At 55.8% G+C, this 12,841-nt stretch overlaps 1 protein-coding gene across 2 annotated transcripts in view; it reads left to right on the top strand.

Annotated features, from left to right (window-relative positions):
* Positions 1 to 10,819, top strand: part of LOC307098956 (bifunctional heparan sulfate N-deacetylase/N-sulfotransferase 4) — a 198,701-nt gene extending 187,882 nt beyond the window's left edge. The window contains exons 14-16 of one of the 2 annotated variants that reach the window (XR_013813490.1): positions 6,015 to 6,117; positions 9,060 to 9,397; positions 10,515 to 10,816. Coding sequence is in view for 1 of the 2 variants with exons in the window: in XM_079770117.1 (XP_079626243.1) it covers positions 6,015 to 6,117; positions 9,060 to 9,179 (223 nt within the window). In the remaining variant the exon portion in view is untranslated. Of the gene's footprint in view, positions 1 to 6,014; positions 6,118 to 9,059 lie in introns of both variants that reach the window. The other variant, XM_079770117.1, reaches the window with a different exon arrangement.
* Positions 10,820 to 12,841: the final 2,022 nt, after the last annotated feature.

Below are 12,841 nucleotides of genomic sequence, written 5' to 3'. Positions count from 1 at the left end.
GGGGAGCCTCCTCCTTATCCACGGAGCATCTGCCTTTTTTGTGACCTCTTCACAGGAAAGGTTGGTTAAGTCCACTTTTTCCATCACCAGGAGTGGAGGCTATAAAGGTGAAAGGTCAGTCTCTCCTCTGCGGGGTCTACGGGGCAAGAACAGAGCCCCGATGACATCACGAGGTCCTTGACATTGGGCAGATTTCTTTTTTCTTGTTTTAAATATGTTTATTGATTTCAGAGAGCAAGGGAGAGGGGGAGAGAGAGAGAGAGAGAGAGAGAGAGAGAGAGAGAGAGACATCAATGATGAATGATGAAAGAGAATCATTGATCGGCTGCCTCCTGCACACCCCACACTGGGGATGGAGCCTGCAACGTGGGCATGTGCCCTGAATGGAATTGAACCCTGACCTCCTGGTTCTTACCTGTAGGTTGACACTCAAGCACTGAGCCACGCCTGCCAGGTGGATTTTGGGTTTACTCTGTATTCATTAAACGAGGTGACCAGATCAGAAAGAATCATGGCTCATGTCCAATGATCTGCTGCTGCATGAGGGGTCATTCCTAAGCCCACCAGTATGGAGCCACGGCCATGTTATTGGCTTGTGGATTCTGTGGGCTGGGAATGGAGACAGCTTGTCTCTGCTCATCACACCTGGGGCCACCGTTGGGAAGACGTGGACTTCTGAATGTGACCTGAATGTCTGGGGACTAGAATCTTCTGGAAGCTACTTTTTCAGTGTACAGGTCACTCACCTCCTTGGTTAAATGTAGTCCTAAGTATTTTATTCTTTCAGATGCAATAATGAACGGGTTTGTTTTCTTGATCTCTTTCCAATGGCTCACGATTTGTGTATAGAAATGTCACAGATTTCCAAATATTAACGTTGTATCCTGAAGTGTCCCTGTGTTCATTGGTTGGTTCTCAGTGTTTTGGTAAAGTGGCATGGACTGTGAGGGTCGAACCATCCTTGTCTCCCAGGACTGAGTCCCACTTGATCCTGGTGTGGGATTGATCCTGTTCACGGCTTGTTGGATTTGTTGGGGGTTTCTGCATCTGCGTTCTCCAGGGACACGGGCCTATAATTCTATTTCTCTGTGTCCTTGCCTGCCTTAAGGTCGGGATAATGTGAGCCTTATAAAATGAGCAAGCTCTCTCCTCTTTGATGTTGCAGAAGAGTCTGAGAGGGATTGGGATCTTCTTTGGAAGAATTCGCCAGGGAAGTTGTCTGGTTCCGGGACCTTTACATTGTGAACATTATTCCACTTGCTGTCCCCAAGGTCCCTTCAGGTCTCACTTTTTTGAAGTTTATTTTAATTTGCTGCTCTGGGGAGTTCCATTGCTTTGTCTCCCAGCTCATCAACACATTCCTCTACTTCACCGTCTGCGGGCCGCCCTCCATGGGTTTCAGGCCCGTGGCCCAGGCGTGTTGTCTGTCCCCAGCCAGAGTGTCTGCCTGTCCTCCCACTGGTGGAGGCTCTTCCCCCTCCCCCCCCCCCCCCGCCCCCAGGTCCCTACAGAGGGAGTTAGCCCGCGACCCTTGGAGGAGGTAACTCAGGACCTTTGCCACCTTGAACCTCACTCTTTCTTCATGTCCTCACTCACATCTCTGTCTGTTGGATGGGGGTGGATCAGATGCCGAGTTCAGCCGGAGGGCTCACAGGGCTTTCTCTCCATGCTGGCTGGGCTCTGAGGGTGGATCTGGGCTCTGAGTGCTCCCAGACAGCCAGGTTCCCGGGGCTCGCCCACAGGTCACACAGCGCCACTGATGCCATGCTCTGTTGATTACACCCCAGTCACCATAGCCAGCCCAAGTCCACGGGGGGAGGGGGAGCCCAAATCCATGAGGGAAGGGGAGCCCAAGTCCACGGGGGGAGGGGGAGCCCAAGTCCACGGGGGGAGGGGGAGCCCAAGTCCATGGGGGGAGGGGGAGCCCAAGTCCATAGAGGGAGGGGGAGCCCAAGTCCACGGGAGGAGTGAGAGCCCAAGTCCACGGGGGGAGGGGGAGCCCAAGTCCACAGGGGGAGGGGGAGCCCAAGTCCACGGGAGGAGTGAGAGCCCAAGTCCACGGGAGGAGGGGGAGCCCAAGTCCATGGGAGGAGGGGGAGCCCAAGTCCATGGGAGGAGGGGGAGCCCAAGTCCATGGGAGGAGGGGGAGCCCAAGTCCATGGGAGGAGGGGGAGCCCAAGTCCACGGGGGGAGGGGGAGCCCAAGTCCATGGGAGGAGGGGGAGCCCAAGTCCACGGGAGGAGGGGGAGCCCAAGTCCATGGGAGGAGGGGGAGCCCAAGTCCATGGGAGGAGGGGGAGCCCAAGTCCATGGGGGGAGGGGGAGCCCAAGTCCACGGGGGGAGGGGGAGCCCTAGTCCATGGGAGGAGGGGGAGCCCAAGTCCACGGGGGGAGGGGTAGCCCAAGTCCACGGGGGGAGGGGGAGCCCAAGTCCATGGGAGGAGGGGGAGCCCAAGTCCACGGGGGGAGGGGGAGCCCAAGTCCACGGGGGGAGGGGGGAGCCCAAGTCCACGGGGGGAGGGGGAGCCCAAGTCCACGGGGGGTGGGGGAGGGGGAGCCCAAGTCCACGGGGGTGGGGGAGTCTCCTGCTCAAAGGGATGTGGTTGGAGAGGCCTCACTGTAGTCAGCTTGGGAAATAAAACCCTGTCCTTGTGTAATGAAAAGTGAAAAAACGTAAACACGACAAACACAAAGGAAACCTGCTGAAGCCAGCGCACACTGCAGGTAAAGGAGGGCACTCCCTCCCTCCCAGGCCGGAGAGGAAGCCTAGTCAACGTTAGACCAACGTCTAACGATCCTGACCACATAATTCCCGGGCCCTGGCAGCTGGTTATCAATTAGCACGAGAGGGTCCTGGGCGGACGGAGAAGCAGTAATGAGGTTGGGTGGCTCCCAGTCTCCTCTGGGGAGCAGCCCTGAGGAGGTGCTACCTGCACGCAGAGCCACCAGCACGGGCAGCGCCCCCCAGGGCCCCAGCACCCCTGACCCGGCAGCGCTCCCCCAGGGCCAGCACCCCTGACCCGGCATCAGCGCTCCCCCAGGGCCAGCACCCCTAACCCGGCAGCGCTCCCCCAGGCCCAGCACCCCTGACCCAGCAGCGCTCCCCCAGGGCCAGCACCCCTGACCCGGCATCAGCGCTCCCCCAGGGCCTGCACCCCTGACCCGGCATCAGCGCTCCCCCAGGCCCAGCACCCCTGACCCGCAGGACATCTTCGCTCTGGGCGAGGCCGGCCTCCGCCTCCTGGCAGCACCTGAGGAAATGCTTTCATCCTGTTCACCACCAGCAGCTGCTGAGGGCTCTGTAAGCCTGCCAACCCCTCCCCAGGAAGGGAGCAGGCAAACAAGCACAGAGCAGGTGGTTTCTAACGCGCTCAGCCATCGGAAACATCAACAACCGCTGCAGCTCTGGGCAGTGGGAGGCCATGGGTGGCAACTGCCTCACGTCCTAAAAGTTGTCCAGCTGTCGTCTGAGGAGCCTGGTGTCTTTATCTCACAGTCCCGTGCACAGCGAACACGCCAGGAAGCACTGCATCCTGTCACCCAGAGAGGATGGACGCTCGGCCATGGGCGGCAGGGCGCCGGCGATGCAGTCAGGGAACCAGGAAGGCAGAGCAGTGAGGATTCGAGGGGATGACAGCCCCTCTGAAGAGGCCCCGCGGGCTTCCGGGGTCCTCTCTCCTCAGGTGCTGAGCCGCTGTGGGGAGCAGGGACCTGCACACCTGAGAGCAGCGCCTACAAACACTTGGCTCCGTTGCCAGAGCTGTGTTTCATCGTAGTTAACCCTTCTTACTCGGGGCAGCAATGGTGTTGGGGCACCACAAGGCCACGTCCCATCTCGTCCTGCGCAGCCGGCTGAATTGTCATTGCCGCCCCCATTGGGAAATTAACGAAAACTCAGCTGGAGGCAGGACTGTGATGGGAAGGAGCGGATTGAAAAGCCCAGGTCGGAAATGGCCCTGCCTTCCTGTACCCGTTTGCCCCGCGATGTATTTAATTCTAATTGATAACATGGATGCGGGCAGCCTGGACCGCCAGGGCCGAGTCTCTGATAACAGGCTGGGCAGGGGACTGGGAAGCTCACGTGTGCAGAGGTGAGCAGCAGGCGCGGGTGTCTTAGCAAAGGCCCAGGGCAGCGAAAGACTCCGCCACTAATTAACTTTGCATCCCAGGCAATTGGGCTCCATCCTCTGGAACATCTGCTGAGCAGCAGGACTGCGCGCCTTCCCGTGTTCTGTGCGCGCCACGGTCCCGAGCGATGCAGTTAGCACGCCTCTCCTCGTCGGCTCACGCTTTCACTTTTCCTGTCTTGTTAGTCCTGAGCAGAAATTCTCCTTTTCAGTTGCTTCCATTTGGAGTTTAAACAAATGAGCGAGGCCACACCTCGTTTCTCCTGTCACTTCCTGCAGCCCTGGGAGCAAAGCAAGTTAGAAACCTGGGGTCCCAGGGGCCTGAGCCCCTGCTGGGGTCCCCTGCTTCAACAGGAGTGAGGTTCTCCAACCGCCCCCTCGCCCGGCTCACTGTCCTCAAACATACACACTGCATTTTACACTTTTTAAATGTGTTTTTATTGATTTCAGAGAGGAAGGGAGAGAGATGGAAACATCAATGATGAGAGAGAATCATGGATCGGCTGCCTCCTGCTCGCCCCACACTGGGGATCAAGCCCGCAACCCAGGCATGTGCCCTGATGGGAATAGAACCGTGACCTCTTAGTTCATAGGTCGACACTCAACCACTGAGCCACGCCGGCCGGGCGTCTTTTACACCTTTAATTCTCTCCTTAAAAGGTATAAACCTTTTGAACTGTAAAAATATACAGTATTCTTCCAAATTAGAGTGTTTCATTCATGTTTGTATTCACAGAATTTTATTTCTATTACATTAAGTCATTTTAATATACAGGGTGGGGCAAAAGTCAGTTTACAGTTGTTTGTATGGGAAAAAATACAGTAATTAATAGGTAATAACACAAGAATAAACTCTGTGTTTGCAGTACTCACAACTGTAACCCTACTTTTGCCCACCCTGAATTCCATGGAATGATCTCAGAGACGTTGGTTTTCTTGGGCAGAGAATCACGGTGAGGATGCACCTTCTGAAGGTCCTCCATCATGGGCTGCAGTGTCGATGATTAGGCCTTGATCTTTTATGGGGGAATAAGGAAAGCATGGAATTAATAACTTTAACGTAAGATTGGACTAAAGATGTATGTGTTTTTCCATGACAGTACAAATATGCTAAAATAGATACAGTCCACCTCGTTTCTCAAACGTCTCCCGTCTCGACCAAGTTGTTCACAGAAAAAAATGTCTCGGTTGTCAACCACATCTTCCGTTTTTGACCTGATAACCCTTCCAAGCTGACACCTCAGCAGACAAAAAGCGTGTGGCCCAGCTAGCAAAGGAGAGAGTGCCTTTGTTGCTGGCGATGAGCACAATTTTAAAACATGAAGAGGCCCTCGCAAGTGCTGATGGTGTGAAGGTGTGAACGTGCTCACACAACAGCAGTCACAGGCCCTTGAGGGGGCAGAAGACCTGGTGTTGATTTGGGTGAAGGAGAAGCAGTTAGGCTGTGATTGCTTTTTGGGAAGTGATACAGGAAAATTCCTGTAAGGCCAGTAGGCGTGGTTCCATAAGTTTAAGAAAAGAAGTGTTTATTTATAAATTAACCAGCCCATTAGGCAAGCACTGTGTGAGAGGTTAACACAGGGGATCAGGTGGGGGTCTGGGATGGATTAATTCCATTTACAGTCTTTCTAAGAGAAAAATTATTCCATTTTTGAACAAGTCACTTCTCGAATTAAGTTCCAGAAACGAAAGGAGGCCCACTGTAATAACACGGTGTTTACTGGATTTCATTAGACTCTCAGGTCAACTCACTCACTACGTGTAGGTGCGAGTGACACACCTGGGCGCCCTGGCTGCCGAGTGCCCCGTCCCCGAGGGAGGCCACCGCACCGATTCCCGTCCTTTGTAAGCAGTCTCTCTGATCACGTCCACGTGTGGTCTTTTGTAGGTTTGACCCCCAAAAGGGCTTTTGGTGCCAACTGCTGGAAGGAGGGAAGACCAAATGCCTTGGAAAAAGCAAAGGCCGGAAGTACCCGCCCATGGACCCCCAGGTAGGTCTCCCTGGTTTTAGAATCGTGGGCACAGCCACGCACACACCGTCACAGGAGTGAGGGCAGACATGCTCACCGGACAGGAACCGTTCCAGACATGTGAAGTACTCACACGGGTTACCAGACATGTGGCTGGATAACATGTGTGAGCATCACACTTACTAGTACATAGTAAATGCATGCCCAGCGCCTGCTCTGTGCATGGGCTGAGCTAAGCCGTGGAGGCCCCCACCGAGACGGGAGGCTTCTCCCCGCCGACAGGCCGTGCTGGCCCCGGCCGGTGTCCTACAGCCCGGCTCACTCCACACCGTCCACCGCAGGTCAGGGCTCAGCCTAAAAGGCGTCCCTCCCGCCCCCTCAGAGGCCGTCCCAGCCCCCGGGGCTCACCTGTGCTTCTGACCCACCGGCTGTAAGTCAGGGGTCCCCACGCCCCTCCCTGGGTTTCATTAATTCGCTGGAGCGGCTCCCAGAACTCAGAGAAACACGGGACTCACCCGTTTATTATCCGAGGACGTCAGATGGGAGAGGAACACAGGGCCACGTGGGGAGGGGCAGGGCGTCCATGCCTCGGGGTGCCCCCTCTCCCCACACCTCCCCGCTTCACCACCCGGAGCTCGCTGGTCCCTCTTATCGGGTGTCGGTGGCGGCTTCCTTACAGGCAGGACTGAGGCCCTCCCTGGCCTTGGGGATCTATGCCACCTCACCCCTCTCTCCTCCCAGGGGTCCGGGGTGGGGCTCGAGTTCCTACATCCTGTGCACGCGGGTTCTCCCAGCAGCCAGCCCCATCCTGGGTGAGGTTCGCATGCCCCCTCATCACCTGACAGAAGACGTGGTCACTCTCACCTGGGATGTTCCGTTTTAGGAGCTCTGTATTGGAGACGCAACAGAGACCACATGTCTATTTCTTATTCTGCCAGGATATCAGAGAGGATGCAACAGTCCTGGACCAGATTGAGGGGGGTGAGCTAGTTACGGCCCCTGGTCTGTGATAAGACACGGGAGCGGGGCGCTCTACAGGAGGCAGGGGAGTCTCTGGGCGGAGGGCCGCTCTGAGGAAGCTCGGGGGTCGGGAAGCAGTGAGCCTCCGAGCAGAGACCACGAGCATCCCTCCCAGGCAAGGCGGGCAAGAGAGGTATGGAGTGATGCGGGCGTTACTATGGAAACAGAGGGACCGGGAGGTCCTCAAACTAGAACCTTGAACTTGAGAATGTCAATGGGCTTCCGAAATCACTTTAACCTGCAAGACATCGGTGTAACATTCCCACTTCTGCAAGCGGCTGATCCCGAGGTGAAGGCTGTGCCATCGGGGTCCAGGGAGGACCTGTGAGGACACACCGGTGCGCGTGCGCCAAGGGTGTGGTTGTTCCGAGTCCCCTCCCAGCGGACGGGAGGCGCGCGGGGAGTTTGCATGAAGAAAGGGGTTCATTTGCGGTAAATGACTGGGACGGGCTCACGAGGGAGGGTGACTTTGACCAGACGGAGAACAGGCTGTTGGTGCCTGCACTCGGGGGGCCGTTCCTCCCTGCCCCTCCGTCAGGGACGCAGAGCTCCCTGGCTATAGGGTGAGGCAGGTGGCACCGGACAGGAACCCGGGTGAACTTGCTGTTTTCCAGAAATAAAAGAAAGCACAAGCGAGGGCCATGGGTCTGTGGGGGAACCCTGGTGTGTGGCCCTCCATCTGGAAGGCCCGACCCCCGCGGCCGGCGAGGAACAAGGACTGGTCTCCATGACGAGACCTGGCATCGTTTGGAGTAGAAAGTTCTTGATGATTTTTGAAATCTATTTTGGTCCCCAAAAAAGATAGGAAATGTTTTTGTAACATCACAAGTGATTTCTTTAAACATGGATTTCCGTTTTTAGGATTTTTTATTTTTATGCCACGCCCAACGTCACAGAAAGTGACACATTCCATGGACGTGTCTGTGTTTGTCCAGCGAGGCCTGTGGAGTTGGTACCAGACCTGCCCCATCCCTGGCTCCTCTGTAGCATCAGAGGACCCCTCAGTCTCTCCCCGTGGACGTCACCCATCCCGCCCTAAACGGGGCACTTGGTGAAGGAGCCGCAGCCGGCCCGCCTGGACCTGGTCTCATTTCCAGCTACGTATCCGCCAGATGTTTTTGTAACCAGACAACCAAGGGGCCGGCGCCTGTCACTCCTGAGCCGATTCCACAGAGACAGGGTTGGATCCTCTGTGAGCACTTATTCCAGTCCTGCCGGCAGCAGGGGGAGCAGCAGGTCACCCACAGACATCTGCGCTGCCCCCCCATAAGCCGGCTGCTTATATGGGGTAGAAGGACAAAGATTACATGGGGGAGTAGGAGTTACAGGCATGGGGAAGTGACAGGGATAATCTTACAGGTTACAAGTCATGCGGCTGCGGGGCGCGTGGGGGGGGGGGGGGGGCGTGTCGCAGATGGCAGGCACTTCGGGGCGCCCAGGACCAGATCACAGGCATAGGGGCTGGGGCTGGGGGGGTGGGGGGGTCGCAGAGGGCGGGCACCTCGGGGCGCCCGGGACCAGATCGCAGGCATAGGGGCTGGGGGTGTAAAGAGCAGGCGCCTCCGGGACTAGAAGGTCTCAGCCCCGAGGTAGGCGGTCTCTCCATCTGATGGGCAGTTCTCGGAAGGAGGATGGGCCGCGTTCCCAGGTGAGCGCCCTGTCCCCGGCGGACGACTCCCAGCGGGTGAGGAGGTGCTTTCTACTCAGAGCAGAGCCGTCCCGGGGACAGAGGGGGGCCCATAGTTCTGGTCACTGCGGCTGGGCCCATATTCCATTCTGCCCCGAACACTTTCAAAGGTGAAAATGAGTGACATCCGAGGAGACACACACAGACACGTCTTTGCAGCCGCCTGACTGCCACACCCCCCTCAAGGAACAGGTCGTGCGGTCTCTTCTCATGACAGGACGGCGCGCTCAGCCTCCTCTCTCCCTTTGCCCCCCAGGCCAGAGCCTTCCTGTCCGGCTACTACCGGGACCACAACGTGGAGCTCTCCAAGCTGCTGCACCGGCTCGGGCAGCCCCTGCCGGCCTGGCTGCGCCAAGAGCTGCAGAAGGCCAGGTAGCGCCCATGGGCAGGACCACGCCACCGCCCGCTGCCCGGAGCAGGACGCCCGCCCCGCCTCGGCCCCTCAGCGCACGCGTGCCCCTGGGAGGGCCTGTGGCTGAGCCCCTCCTGTCCTTTCCACAGTGAAACCTACATATGCACGCATCGGAGTGACTAGCGCCAGCCTGTGCGAGCTTCGGGGAGACCCTGGCGGCTGTGGCATTTCCTAGTTTCCAGGTGGGGATCCCAGCACAGCCCGTGCCCCTGTTCGCCGGCAGCTTCAGGGACTCGGTGACCAGAGGCCTGACCTGGGCGAGGGACAAGTCAGAGTCCTGGGCGGAGACAGGGCGAGGCTTCCGTGAGCCGGCCTGAGTGCAGGGCTCCGCTTCCCACCCTGCTTAGCTGTGAGCGAGGCCGGGTGGCCCGCCCTGCTCTGAGCGGCCGTCACTGTGTGTGAGCCCTGGCCCTCCTCCATCAGTGCCCGTGGCTCGCTGACCCAGTAAAGCTGAGCCTCCATGTCCGTCTGTCCTCCTCTGAGGACGGACCAGCTGCAGTGCCCTCAGTGGCAGGACGAGCTGACCCGGCGCCCGGCATCCCCGGGCGTCCTGGGTCCCCAGTGCCCGTCGGAGATTCGGGAAATGCAACGAGACTGCAGACTCTGAGCTCTGTGGTTTGTGTGAGCGTCTCCACGTGGTGCAAGCGTCCGTGCTGTCAGCCCAGGCAGCTGCCCGGACGGACGGGGTGGGGTCCATGGACTCGGCGTATCACAGGGAACAGGACACACGGATGAGCGGAGGGATGAGTGCAGCATGCCGCCGGGTCCAGGAGGCCCTCGCGCCTTCGATGCCGCGCACGTTGGCCGTGGACGTGTGGGCTTGCTGTGCGCCCGTGCAGGCCTGCGCACAGGCCATGTCCTCCCCGCCTATTTAAATATATGCTGAGCTGAAACTTCCCTCTCCCGTCAGCTTCTTAACCTAAACGCTCTGCTCTCCCACGTCACCCACACAGGATTCTGGGAGGGGGCCCTTCCTGTGGCCGTGGCAGGTGCCTCTCCGTGCGGAGGGCAGGCTCGGGCCGTGGGATTTGGGTCCTGTTTTGTCACTGAAGGCGTGTGGCAGCCTTTTATCTCTCAGTGACACATTAGGTGACGTTTCAGCAGAATGCACGTCACAGGGCTCGGCTGGGACCACCTGCCCGCCCTGCCTCCCCAGGACTGTCCTTGGGCTGAAATAATAGATTGTTCCCTGGAATCTGAGAAACTGTGCTTCACAGTTTTTATTTGTGCTTTTTTTTAAGCGGGCGATTCAAATCAGATCTAAAAGAGAATCAAGGATTTCTACCTGTTTTATTTCAGAATTCACTCAGATGCTCCTTCCTGATCTTCCCACGGCAGCCAGAAGCTCTTGATCTTTTTTCCCCCAAAAAAGAAAGTAATGTAAGGTTTCCTTTGGGCACGATGAACAGAAATCGCCAACTTTCCTTTGCTGCCCCTTTGTCCGCCGAGAGACCCCAGTTCTCAGCCTGGCCACTGGGGGAGCAGGTGCCAGCAGCGCCGGATGCCCGCAGACCAGCGGGATTGTGGGCCAAGAGCCGACACTGCGTTGGTTGGTTCACTGGCTCCTCCAGTTTATAGTCTAACTAGAGGCCTGGTGCACAAATTCGTGCACGGGTGGGGTCCCTTGGGGGGAAGGACCGTGGGAGGTTGGCCAGCCTGGGAGGTTGGCTGTGAGAGTGCACTGACCACCAGGGAACAGCTCCTGTGTTCATTGTCTGCCCCCTGGTGGTCAGTGCGCGTCATAGCCACTGGTCAACTGGTCGTTCGGTCATTAGGTCGCTTAGGCTTTTATATATATAGATTCCTTTCTTTCCGGAGCTAGAAATTAAGGTTGTTGTGTTTTTGTTTTTTTTTCCAAATGGGATATCAGATATATTTATAGAAGACAGGAGATATTTTTCATATTAAGCGACATTCACCTAACTCAAAGCACAGCTCATCACCAGATTGTTTAAAAATAAAACTCATTTTACACACTTTTTCATTTTTTTTCTAAATGATGTAAACAGTATCATTCACCTACCTACAGATATCTGAGAGTGAAATTCCCCCGAATCCAACTAGTCCATTTCCATGGTTCATTTCAATCAGCACGCACATTCCTCTTATTCAGGTTGATGACGGAGACCACAAAATAAAGCCTAACTGTGTAATTCTCTTCATCTCGGTAAACTGCTTAGGGCCAGAGGAAATTATGATACACCAGGAAATTTTCAGAATGTTTTGATTTTTCAATTTTTGCTCACTGGCTACTTCAGAATTACAGACACAATGTTTAATTTATGCAATTCTTTGAAATTTTAAATAAATTCTAGCCCTAGCCAGTTTGGCTCAGTGGAAAGAGTGTTGGCCTGCAGACTGAAGGGTCCCGAGTTCGATTCTGGTCAAGGGCACATGCTTCTCTCTCATCATTGATGTATCAATTTCTCTCTCCCTCTCCCTTCATCTCTGACATTAATAAAAGTATATTTAAAAAATAAAATTAAATAAATAAATTCTGTCTCACGGTCTGCAGTGACATGCTTTTTAAACTTGTGAAGAACTTTCTAAAACCTTTAAGCAAGCTGGTGCCTTCTCCTTTTCCCTTCTTTGTTCCAGTTGTCTGATTCACAAATACAGCCACTGATTCCTTCACGCCGATACAGGCAGGGACAGCATTTCAGGAATAACATCGTGATATAGTAGATGTTTGTCCAACAGCAGTCTCTAAAAATTATCTTACAGCCCAGGCCGGTGTGGCTCAGGAGTTGAAACGTCGGCACACACACTGAAGGGACTTGGGTTTGATTCCTGGTCAAGGGCACATACCTGGGTCGCAGGTTCAATCCCCGGCCCCAGTTGGAGCCTGTGTGGAAGGCAACCAACCAATCAATATGTTTTGATGTGTTTCTCTCACATTGATGTTTCTCTCTCTCTCTCTCTCTCTCTCTCTCTCTCTCTCTCTCTCTCTCTTCCTCCCTCTCTCTCTGCCTCTTCCCTCCCACTCTCTCTGAAAAAATTCACTGGAAAAAATACCCCAGGTGAGGATTAACAAGAACAAAATATGATGTTACAAATCCCACTCAGAACCACATTTTGTTTGTATTGAAACAATGGCCCAGAAAGAATTAAGTGGGCAGCAAGGAAGCGTGCTGGCGAGACAAACGGACACTCATTCTAAAATAACGGAAGCATCAGAGCTCTTCGTCCAAGAAGAGCGTGTACCCGCCGGGGTTTCCCCAAACCCACGTGTATAAAACCTGTAGCTGCCGGGCTTCTCTCACGGGTTACCAGGATGTCAGCTGACCTGCTCACCATGAGGAATGACTTTTTCCAATGACACACACAGTGTTTGCTGGAACGCTGTCCTAAAAGGCTGCCTGCGGCGGCGGCTGGTTACAGAACGTGCCTATCACTCCCTCGAGGGAGAGACGGCCACCACCACGCTGGCCCGTGATTTCACCGACAAAACCCCCGTCTGCATGTGCACGCAGACATCGCCACGGCAGAGCTCAGCTCAGGGACATGGCAGTGCACTTAGGTTCACAAACAAGAGTGAGCGACTGGGGGGGAGCAGGGGTGGCGGGGGGGGCGGGCAGGAAGGGCTGCATCGCCGCAGCCGTGGGATAAAGGTCTGGGTCTCCCTT

This window comes from Cnephaeus nilssonii (assembly GCF_951640355.1).
Source record: "Cnephaeus nilssonii genome assembly, chromosome: 5".
Lineage (NCBI taxonomy): Eukaryota > Metazoa > Chordata > Mammalia > Chiroptera > Vespertilionidae > Cnephaeus > Cnephaeus nilssonii.
This window is presented reverse-complemented; position numbering and strand designations above follow the sequence as displayed.